At 42.7% G+C, this 12,350-nt stretch overlaps 1 protein-coding gene across 1 annotated transcript in view; it reads left to right on the plus strand.

Annotated features, from left to right (window-relative positions):
- The window catches only part of LOC138969165 (cytokine-like nuclear factor N-PAC), a gene marked incomplete in the record, with an annotated part of 46,655 nt that overhangs the window by 12,433 nt on the left and 21,872 nt on the right, over positions 1 to 12,350 (plus strand). The window contains 4 exon segments of the mRNA XM_070341889.1: positions 2,360 to 2,467; positions 3,701 to 3,853; positions 6,764 to 6,802; positions 7,643 to 7,927. Coding sequence (XP_070197990.1) covers positions 2,360 to 2,467; positions 3,701 to 3,853; positions 6,764 to 6,802; positions 7,643 to 7,927 — 585 coding nt within the window.

Raw genomic sequence — 12,350 nt, forward strand, 5'->3', positions numbered from 1 at the left:
TTATCTGGACGACTGGCTCATCATGAACCAGTCCCAGAGCGGCTGTTCGCAGGATACCCTGACGGTTCTTCGAGAATCCAACTGGTTGGGGTTCTCGATCAACCGGGTAAAGTCGGAGCTGACCCCGTCACAGACATTCACTTATCTGGGGATGTCTTTCGACACGGTCGCTTGGACTGTCCAGCCTTCTCAGAGAAGGGTGGACAAGCTCCAAGCTCAGATTCGCTCCACTTTACCTCTCCTGATGGCTTCCATCCGCTCGCTCGCCTCCATCTTGGGGCAGATGGAGTCTATGGCTCTTCTGGTTTCACTGGGCCGGGTCCACAAATGTCCGCTTCAGTTCGCGCTGAAGCCGTTTGTGGACTCTCCTCTGGTGGACTGGGACGCCCTCATCCCTTTGCAGGGATGGTTCCGGTCTGCGACCCTTCCGTGGTTGCACACGGAGTGGGTCTGCAGAGGTGTTCCGATCGTCGTGCCCCTCCCCGACCTGGACCTCTTTACAGATGCGTCCAGGGAGGGTTGGGGGGCACATACAGATCTTCAGACTCCTCCCTTTCCGTTACTCAGCCGAGTAATCCGGAAAGCGGAGATGGAGGAGCCGGCCCTTCTTCTTCTGGTCGCTCCTCTGTGGCCGTCGCAGGTCTGGTTTCCAGATCTTCTTCGGCTTGCCCAAGGGCCCCCCATTCCTCTCGCACTCGTGCGAGGGGAACTAGTGCAGCCCCGAACAGGCATTCCACACGAGGAGCCCAGTCTTCTGAAGCTTCACGTGTGGAAGTTGTTCGGGACTCGCTGAAGCGCTCTGGGGCGTCGTCTTTGACTCTGGACTTGGTGGCTCGCTCGCATAGAGCGTCCACCTCTTCAGTTTATGCTTCCCACTGGAAGGCATGGACTGCCTGGTGTTCAGCTAGAGGGGTGAGTTCGGTGGCTCCGCGCTCTATTCAGGTCGCTAACCACCTCTCTTTCATGTCTTCACAGGGCGCCTCAGTCTCCTCGTTGAGGGTCCGGCGCTCCGCTATCTCGGCGACTCTTCAGCAGATTGGTCGTTCTGTTCGAGTCGGGGGCGTTATAGCTGCAGTCATAAAAGGGGCTGCTCTTAAGGAAGCTAAAGCTCGTTTGCCCGCTCCCAAGTGGGACTTGTTTTTAATCCTGGAATTCCTTCGTTCTGCGGATTTTGAGCCTTTAAGCGAGGCCAGTCTGTTCAATGTCACTCGCAAAGCGCTGTTTCTCCTTTTGTTGGCTACGGCCCGACGGGGTAGCGAGGTCCACGCCCTGTCGGGTCAGCCTGGAGATATCTCCTTTGAGCCGGACGGTTCCGCATCTTTGCGTTTCCGGCCTGATTTCCTGGCCAAGAATCAGTCTCCGGGGCAGGCCTCTCCGCTGGTTAGAGTTAAGGCTCTGACCAGCGCGTTGGCCCCGGGTGACCCCGATTCGGTCAATTGCCCTGTGAGGGCACTTCGTCTGTACTTAGCCCGGACTCAGCCGATTCGGTCTAGTTCTCAGAAGTTGTTGTTTATCTCTCTCCTTACTAGGCGCGAGAAAGATTTGTCGAAGGTAACGTTGGCCCGGTGGGTGTCCTCGCTCATCAAGCAGGCTTATGAGTGGAGGCGCACAAAGAGGGGGGGGGTTATGCCCTCCTTGCCACTTGACTCGGCCCGAGCCCATGAGACGAGGGCGTGGGCATCCTCTCTGGCAGTTCTGCGCTCCAGACGTCTAGAGGAGGTGCTGACAACTGCGTATTGGCGTTCCGAAGATGTTTTCATAAACTTTTATCTTCGGGACGTCACAGCTCTTCGACAGGATGGCTCCAGAGGCCTTCCAGCGCTCATAGCAGCAGGCCAGTTCCTGTCCAGAACTTGATGGTGAGTTTTGATTCATTTCTAGCCCACCGCCTTGTTGATGTTATCTGCTAATGTGATTCGGAGTAAGAATATGATATTAAATGGAAAATTTCCTAAATAAATTATCATTTAATTAATATACTTACCCGAATCACATACTGTATTCCCTCCCACCTGCCCCGCTTATGGTTTTAAGATTTTTTAAAGCCGTATGATAATAGGCACGTGTTCCTAGAGGAAGTGACGTGGCATACACCCGTATGGGAGGTAACTCCCGGTGTACTGGCCCATTACCAAAGCTACTTTCACTTTCGTTTTGGTGATGGGGTTGCTTCCCTTTAAAATTCTTTAGCCGGGTAAGCGTTTTTCAGTGATAAGCATCTCAGGTGACTCAATGCTAATGTGATTCGGGTAAGTATATTAATTAAATGATAATTTATTTAGGAAATTTTCCATTTATTCTTTTTGTTTTTAACATTTTCTTGGTGTGTTTGTATTTACTATTGTATCTGTGTCAACAGGACTCGGCAAAGGACAAACATCTGCCTTCTGTTGATGAGGAACTGGCTCTCATGTTTCCTGGCAAACCAGCCTCCGACGATGAAGACGATTCTCCTCGAGGGAAGAAGGTAAAGCCACAGGTTGCGGATGAATTTCATTGTTTTTGTTCATTTTTTATTCTTCATTGTTTTTGCTTGCCTTGTTCATGCCAGGTAGACAAAACAGGAAAGTTGTTATGTTTGACTTTGCATGTTTTGGGACAGGTTTTAAAATAGTGAAAAGAGCATTTTACTTTTGAAATTCGAGCAAGTAGTTTTGCTGATGCACCAGGGTTATCTTGGTCAAAGTAATAAGGCCAAATAAGAATATATGTTGGTTTGGGGTAACGTGACCAAAAAAGATCACGGCTTTATTTTCTTAAATTTAGTCAATTTCAAAGAAGGTTCCTTCCCTTAGTCTCGGTATGGTTCGCATAATGTGCCATAAGTTTAGTTTTTTTGAGAAATAAAAAAAGTTTTAGGGTCGGCGGGAAAAAATAGGGTTGGTCGGGTTACCCTAAACCAACATATATTTTTATTTGGCCTAATGTGCGTGGAATGTTAACAGCAAACGGAAATAACATGACCGGCTTAGAAACATTGTTTCAAATATTTAGTTTGAAATAGTGCAGCCGTTAAAACTGAAGGAACAGCAATTCAAAAACCACACTGGTCAAATCCCAAACTCTTGGGCTGCAGTCTTCTCTCTGCTGCACTTATGAAAGAAAGGTTCTCGGAAATAAATGTCTGTAATAGAAAGAATGCCCATCCTACAATATCATAATTTGTCGTATTACACATCATCTCTCACAAGGTGCAATATTCCTATGATCTTTATGTTCGTTGAATTAAAATATAATTGTAGCTGCAGCTTTGAATGGTCATTTACCTGTAGGTTATGATGGTCTTCGCATGTTTAAATTTTGGCTCTTGAAGTTTCATCATTTGAATTGAGAGTGGGTCGAACTCGGAACCACGAAATTTGCTGATTTAGCTACCTGGCATTCCGTCCCTTTCTCGGCTTCATTGGTTTTCCAATACTTTACGTTGTAAGTTGTGTCATGGTTGTTGTTAATGTGCATGAATTGGTTGTTACACTTACAGATATTCTTTTCTTTATGAGCTCTGATACAGTTACTTAGTATTTACACATGAATTAAAATCTTGATGACAGTGATTCAAGAAGCCAAAGAGAGACAAATAAACTTGCCCTGATAAAAGTAACAAGAAAAATAGGGTTTATTGTATTATTTTTATCGTTGAATTTTCCTGTACATTTTTTGGTTTAGAGCATTTTGTAATTGCATTATCCTTGTTTATAAGGAGAGAAAGTCAGTAGGTTCAAAGAAAACGCCCAAGCCACGAAGCAGGCCTTCAGGTAGCGGCAAAACAGGACGTGCCAAGTCCATTGGAGCAGAACGCAATCACAAAGACTACGATCCCTATGAAATGCCTGACGATGAGGTAGAGGACGAGGTAGGGGTCCATTGCTTGCTAGCTAAGTCACTTGTAACCTCACTTTCAGGAGATCCATCTCTTTGTCACAACGTGCTTGCCTGATGATTCACGCATTTGATAGTCAACTCCGAAGTTATTTGTTGAGAAATGTGTAGGTACTGACACTGTTGAATAAATAATGAGAGGGTGGTAGGGCGGGGGGCTGGAAGCAAATTTTGATACGGTTGGATGTCACAGTTACGTCTAACAAGATCTAAATTGAACGTATCATTATAGTATAAATTAGATGGAAAAGTTAATGCATTGTGCATAGTGATTCATTGATCAGCTGTGGCCAAGAAGGAATGTATCTGAGTTTAAATACAGGCAGTTGTACCTGGGGTCTGAAATGATTCTGGTACCGGTTGAGTTTTTGGTTGCGAAGTCAGGTTTAGCAGAATGTTTTCTTTTCGTACCTTAGCTTAATAACTGACAAAACTGTTTCTTAGCAGGAGCATAATTATTGCCTGCTCAGAGGTAGCCGGCTTGGTTCTGTATCAGTAATAATTGCTGTTGTGTTACTGTTTGCATGGGAGTTTGTGTCTGTTGACTGCATGCTTTAGGAGGATTTGCTTCCACTTCTTCGTTGTAAGTCTTTATTTTAACGGTTTTATGATGACCTAGCTGTTCACTGCTTTTACAATTAAAATGAAGAATAGCAAGTATGGGCGGGCATAAATTATTGATTTGAAGTGGGACTCATTTTTGACTTACTTGATTATAACTTGCATGTTATCTTTTGAATCTGTTTCAAAGGTAGAATAAAGTATCACACTCTTTCCACTCACTAGTAGATTTGAACTTTTCCTTTTAATTAATTAGAGTGCTCAGTGGTTTGTAAATGTGCCCTTTTAAATATTTCAAATCTGGCTGGCACAGTGTAAAGGCACAGTACGCCTCCCGTAAACCATCACAGATACTGTCAGGCTTTTTACACACAGTACAAACACCCTTCCATTTGAACGCTCACCAAACGGGAACATCCTAGGTGCCCTACTTAAAGAGCGAGCAATTTTCAAAGAATTAATTTTGCGGATTGTCTCAGAGTCAGAGACAATCGGACCGTGGTGCGTTTTGGCACTAGACCTAACTTTACTTTTAAAATCTAAATAATAAATTAACAGCTTGTTACACAAACATTCTTTAATCATAAAAGAATTATTTTTTTATCAAGACAAGATCAGTACAATTCAAACTTTTGAAAGTTTGAAAAAAGAAAAGCCCGGAAGCAGGGTCACGCAAGGTCGTGGTTCTCGTAGCAGACGACGGGTTATGCCTATCGCCAGTTCCTCTGAACAGTCAAAAGCCATCGCGAGAGTTCTTGTGAACCACAGCCGTTTGTTTCGTGCATAGTCAGAGGTACATAATAACGTGCTATTGCAGATAAGCTCACAGCGAGTCGCATTCAAATTACTGACGACTGCATTGTGAAAAAGGGAAACTGGATCACACGGTTTCACAATGGCTCAGGGGTAAGATAAACCATGCAAAAATAAATTCTTTGAAAATTGCTCGCTTTTGACGGAGGGCACCTAGGATGTTCTCAAGCGGTGAGTGTTCAAATGAAAGGGTGTTTGTACTGTGTGAAAAGGCCTGACAGTATCTGTGATTGTTTACGGGCTCAGGCTTTTACTGTGCCTTTAACTTCCAGATTATTTAGATGTTTTGTACAGGCTTCAGAAGCTGCTTCCGAGAGACATAAGTCAGAATGCAGCTACCGAAATCAAAATTGGTTGGGGGGTAGACAAGAGTCAAGCGTCTGTTGTGCTTTTTGTGGGATGTGCACGTATGTATTACCGCCTGGGATGAATTTAAAGGTTACAAGCCGACTGAAGATAACATTTTAAAATCAGGTGGGCTATGAGTCACAGTAGCATAGCTGCCAGCCCTCCCTAGAAAACTGGGAAATTCCTGACTTTTGTCCAGTCCCGGATTTTCCCGAATAGTGCAAAAGTTTCCCGATTAAAAAATTTTCGAGTATAGTTATATAATGACTGGAGTGTATTTTCAAGCGCCTGTACTCGGCGTAGTTTCACTTCTGAAATCTCGTTCAGCGCGAGGCTTCGTCACACAAACGCTGTGATCAAAATCGAAACAAAAGGAGAATAGGCGAGATTTGTGGCTAGCGCATGCGCTTCACTGAGTCGAATGTGGATGAGAAGCAGAAGAAGAAGCAGCAGCAGACGACCACAAAATGAAGAAAACAACGGTCCAGCGGCAGAAAGTTCTTGTAAAATTTCAAAAGAGTTACAAACAAGAGTATGACTTCATCTCCGAATCTACAAGACGCGGCATACATTTCGCGTTTTGCACCAAGTGCCGCGAAGATATCAGCATCGGACATGGAGGCCGGGGGGATAGTGAAGCTCATTCAAGAACAGCAAAACAAAGTAAAAGGAAGTAACTAACATGAACTACGATTTTGGTGCTGTTGTGAACTGTGATAGCAAAAGATATCTTCCCCCACACCATTGGAAGATGTGACTGTCAAGAAGTATGAAATACTGTGGAAGGAAGCTTGACGTGCATTGGTATAAAGTCACTACATCTACTCTCTCTCCAGCTCATTCTTCCTTTTTTGTGACAAAATTTGCTGCCAGAAACTGGCAATTATAATCCTCAGAATGCACCAGATTGCACCATTTTGCATTCCTTTTTTTCAAACATTTTCCGGGGGGGGCATGCCCCCGGACCACCCTAGCATTGTAGGTGCTTCGCGCCGTCGGCTCGGCGCAAAGCGCCGAGACGCTCATTCCTCCCTATTTTTATCTGGGAAAAGTTGCCAGCTATGCAGCAGCCTGCTGACATTAAACTGTTGTGTCAGATGTTAGGGTGATACCTTTTGTGCAATTCTGTAATAAAAGATGTTTCCCTCTTTGTCTTTCAAAGTCAGGAGCAGAAGCCTTCAAAAAGAAGAAGGAGAGAAAGGTAACGTCAATTCTTATTTGTGTGTGTCTTTGAATTGATTGGGGCTGGAGATGTTTAAGTCTTTCCTGTTAATCATGTGCAGGACTGTGATATTACCACTACCGGGGTCTCAGGGCCCCACTGTAATTTTTGAGATCGGTTCGAATTTGTTTAGGAAATGTTTGGGTACCATACTTTTGGGACTACAAGGCGCTTCGTTGGAAAAAAAAACCACGCAATCCCAGCTTTGAAGGTTAAAATTGGAAAAAAATCCTGACAGTAGGCGCTTCCGGTGCATTGGCTGCAAGTCAAAGAAAGTGTACAGAGTGGAATTACATTTTCTCCCCGATGTGCAGTAAGATCAAAGAGCCTGAAATTAGAGAGCTGTTTGGCCTTGTGATGTCAGGTCAATGATCATATTTTCAGCTTGGACCAGCTGCCTGCCCTAGTTCACAGACAAACCTGGCGACCCCCGGTGAATTATGGAGTTTTCAACTATGAGACCCCTTTGATGTCTGAGAGGAAACTTAGTCCAAGTCATAGAAGCAGAAACATGTGTATCTCTAGAGTGGGAGTGTTATGTTTCTTTGTTTAGCGATGTGGGTATATCTGCACTCTGTTTCAGCCATACACAAGGTGATACCTGTCAATATGGCGCAGAAGTAAAAATTGAGGAAAAAAGTTGCGCCTCATAGTCCCGAATTGACAGTATATATTTTATGTGAGAAGTCTCACCTCGGATTTGTATAACATTAACTTTGCAGATGATGATGTTTATGTCAAATTGCTACTAGTACTTGTTATGCTGTTGTCTTTTCACGAGCAATACATTTTGAATCATGGGTTTTTCTTGCCCTGCAGTCAAAAGTGATCCCAACATCAAGAAAGAGCCTGCCCGTCAAGCGAACAGCCCCGTTGGTCTCAGGATCCGGGGACTTCTCATCTCCAAAAACACCTCGATTCTTCACGGCCAAGACAGCCTCGTCTTCCGCAGAGGGTGACCTGTCTTTAAACAGATCCAGCATGGGAGAGGGAGCCACACCTAAGTACAAGGATGAGGCATCTGAAGCAAGACTGTCGCCTGACGAACCAAGAATACCAGCAGACGGGGATGATGACTTTAGTACCATGACTGAAGAGGAAAAGGTAAGAATAAAAGAATTTTGGTTGTGTATGTCTTCCGTAGGGTAGTTAGTGAATGGATTTTAGTACATGACTGCAATCTATTATCCTTATTCCGTTGAAGATAAAAGGTGGTGTAAAGCATTAAATTACATATTCTTACTCCGAATCACATAAATTATATAGATAGCCACAAGAGCGAAAGAAAATGCGACCATCTCCTCTGAGCTGAAAAAGTCGTATGAGTTCTACCACGTGCTCGGGAAGCGGTAGTGACGTAGTTCACACCAATGGGAGGTAACCCCCATGGCAAGCGTCCTTAGCTACGCTTCCTCTTACACTTTTTTGTTGTGGGGTTGCTTCCCTTTAAATTGTTAGACGGGTAGCGATTTTCAGACCTTAGCATCTCTGACTACGTCAATGCTTATATGTGATTCGGGTAAGTATATTAATCAAATGAAAATTTATTATTAAAATTTTTGATTTTAGTACACTCTTTGTCTGCAATTTATGTTTCTTATAATTATGGTCAAACACGTCATTTTTAATTTCTATATTAGGTAAAAAGGTGTTATAAAGCTTTGGAAAAACCGGGGAAACCATGTTGTAAATGTCTGAGCATGCGCTAAGGTAAGCTAACCCATTGCATAATTATCTGAGCATGCGCACTTGTTGTAAAAATTCGGCAAAATTCACTTTACGTTTTATGTTTAGCTATGCAGGAATCTTCAGTGACCAACGTATTGAAACAAAAATGGATCACAAACAAAGGGAGATTTTCACCAATTTGAACCAAAATCTCCAGTCCCAACACATGAGAAAGTTCCCACGAAGAGAATTCCTAGTTCGGCACTTGTACCTTATGTCTCCTTATCCGTTGCAAGCGCGGACTTACCAAAAGTGCATATAATGAACACACTTTCTGAGACCCTGCATGTGATTGAAATATATGTAGCATAAAGTCGAAAAACAACAAAACATGCCCAACCGCAAAAAGAGTGTACTTAAAAAATTACACAATGTTCTATGTAACTCATGTTTGGAATCCCAAAAAAGAGTGTACTTAAACTCACGTTTGGAATCCCTCGTGACTTTCTTTGTTTAGTGGGGCACTTATGGGGGTCTCGGAAAGTGCCCCACTAAAGAAAGAAAATCTCTTGGGATTCCCAATGTGAGTTAAAAATAGAAAATTGTGTTTTCTCTATAGAAAAACCTGGGAAACCATGCTGTAATCTTTTTAGCATGCGCTTTGGAGAGCTAAACCTTTGTGTACAATTTTATCTGAGCATGTTGTTGGCAAGCCTCGACCCCCGTAAGTGCCCCATTTAACAAAGAAAGTCCAGGGAATCCGAACTTGAGTTAAAAATACAATGTGTAATCTATATAGGTTACACACTCCGAGTTCTAAATATCATGCATATTTTCCCTTGTGTCAATTTTCTGGTATTACCGAGCCTCTGGCGAGGTAATACCTGGAACTCTCCCGAGGGAAAATATGCACGATATTTAGGACGAGGTGTGTAAGCTTTTTATCCCATTACTCCGACGTTTTCATTAAAAAACACCACTTTTTGACACAAACTCTGCGAGTGCCTGTTTTCTGCTGGCCAAACCTTCAGCGGCCGCAAATTGTGTAATCAAATTCATGTGCGAAATGAGTCCCCTTTTGTCTTTTTGGTAAACGCGCCATGAAGTCTGCTTTTGTATTTAGTCATCAATACTGCTTAAGAAAACGAATTACAGAGATTGCGCAGTTCAATGCATTTGAAACTGTACAGTTACTGGTCGGTTTCAGTCGGTGACCCAAGTTGGTTGTCAGAGGCATTCGCCAAAAAGACTGCGAGTGTGTGATTTTACAAGCGATGAGGATGATTGCTGAATTTGTGCTAATTCGAGCTGTTGTGCTTCAGTGTTCAAATTTGGATTACTTACTTCTTCAATCATCATTTAGGTGAGCCTTACTTTGATGTCTGGCTTTCAGTCTTAGACCAGTAAGTTATCTGTCCTGTACTGCGGTAAGCTTAGTTTTGTTCTGCTGGTCTATTCAATGTAGGTCAAAACTTGTAAATCTATCTGCCTGCATGAGCTGAACCTAGACACTGTTTACTTTAAAATTGAAAAATAACACACGCAAGATCCGACCTTCTTCGCCGCCTTTTATTTTAACCATTTCTCCAACTTTGTAAGTGGCAATTTCCATGTTGCTGGTCAACTTGATCAGTAAGCTTAGCCGGTGATTCTGTAGCAAACGACAGATCTGCAGCAGACGACAGATCTGCAGCAGACGACAGCCTTGTTCTGTTGAACCAGATTTAGCAATCAATGCTCTAAAAGCGATAGCAAATGAACAAAACTGTTAGCATACTGTTTTAGTTTAATTCTTATTTTGTCGCTCAGGATTTTGAATCAGGATTTTGTTGTCGGGATTGATCTAAGCGGTTGCCTATGAAGAGTACTAGAGTTGTGCACCTTGAATCACTGTCTTGGTCTGTATCGCTCTCTCTCTCTCACCGCTTCAGCCAACTCATAATCTTCACTCAGCTCTTTTCACCCCAGCAGATTATGTGTATTCTTTGTTGTTTTCTTTATTTCTTCAATGTTAAAATGTATGTTGATCATTAGCTAAACGTCAGTTTGACTTTTATACCGCAGAATATTTCAATCGTTTTGCTAAAGAAAGTAGCCTCCGAGTTAACAATAAATATGCAGATGACCTCTATAAATTATTCAATTGTACTCTGAGATCAAAGACAATGACCAATGACAGGTGAGATCGAGACTCGGTTGTGATGGATTATTCATATGGTTGTGATGGATTATCCAGAATAATCTTCTCCTCAGCCAACAGAGACAAAGAGGCAGATCATAGGATAACTATGTATTATTACCTTTGTTATGGTCACTTTGAGTCTTTTGTGTTTTTTTGGTCATGATACCACACAAAATTGTTGCAAAAACTCCTGTTTTTTGACCGCTCATGCGACCAACATCTGCATCAGTAGGAACAGCATAGCACACGAAATATGTAAGCCAGACCTGGGAACCCATAGGATTTCGCCGTATTTTGTACGCATGATTGTCTAGAATACGATAAGTACAGTCAGATGAAAAAAATACGACTAGAAAAATTCCGAGACTACTTTTCTTCACAAGCGCTTCCCAAAGCCGATGCAGTATTTTGACACATGTATAATAACAGTTTTTGTCAGTAAACATTAAAAGAAGCATTTGTTTTAAATGTGTTGGTACACTTAATTAACGGTGCGACTGACGAGTGTGAAGCATGTTTGAATCATGGATGTTCAAATGCTGTGTGGAGTACGCTCATTTTTGAGTCACTTGAGAAAATGTGACTATGTAATCGGTCAGTGTTAGTCTGTCCGGCCGGCCGGCTGGCCGGCCGGCCGGCCGTCCGTAGACACCACCTTAACGTTGGACTTTTCTCGGAAACTATCAAAGCGATCGGGCTCATATTTTGTTTAGTCGTGACCTCCAATGACCTCTACACTTTAACGATGGTTTCGTTGACCTTTGACCTTTTTCAAGGTCACAGGTCAGCGTCAAAGGAAAAATTAGACATTTTATATCTTTGACAAAGTTCATCGGATGTGATTGAAACTTTGTAGGATTATTCTTTACATCAAAGTATTTACATCAGTAGCCTTTTACGAACGTTATCAGAAAAAACAAGGGAGATAACTAGCCTTTTCTGTTCGGCAACACACAACTTAACGTTGGGCTTTTCTCGGAAACTATAAAAGTGACCGGACTCAAATTTTATGTGAACGTGACTCATTGTGTTGTGAATAGCAATTTCTTCCTGTCCATCTGATGCCTCATATAATATTCAGAACTGCGAAAGTGACTCGATCGAGCGTTTGCTCTTCTTGTTCAGAAAATACACCAAGTTTGTTTGTTCTGGTAAGCTAGCTAAACAAAACAGCATGTTCTGAGTAGATCATTGATTTGACATTCTCCTCGTATGTAAACGTTGCAAAGTTTTACCTATTGTGATTTTTCATCGATTTTCGATGGGTTCTTTCTCTTTTTGTCCGGTCGATTTAGAGGGTACCCTTATTTGAGCGGCAGTCACGTGGTCCGTGTAAAAGGAAAGGTTTTATCTGGAAGGCAATCCACATAGTTATTTGAATGGCCTGAACTGGCATAGAAAGTTTGAATGACAAGACACGGGAATTAATACTTTAGTTTTAATGGTGCGAAATTTGTCGCATTAATTTTTGGGCGAAGGTTAGTTTGGGTAGATCAGAATGTAATGATCCTTTTCTTGCGTTTATGGAGCTACAGCAGCCAATAATTTAAGTGGAAGGTGATTTATATGAGCATTTGTTCACACAGGCACCAGTCACAGTAAACGAAAAAGCTGAGCATTGAATACTGTGCTGTGCGTGTGCGTCTTATTAGACAAAGGTCACCGCTTGAATGCATC

Source organism: Littorina saxatilis, linkage group LG6, assembly GCF_037325665.1.
Source record: "Littorina saxatilis isolate snail1 linkage group LG6, US_GU_Lsax_2.0, whole genome shotgun sequence".
NCBI classification, from domain to species: Eukaryota; Metazoa; Mollusca; class Gastropoda; order Littorinimorpha; family Littorinidae; genus Littorina; species Littorina saxatilis.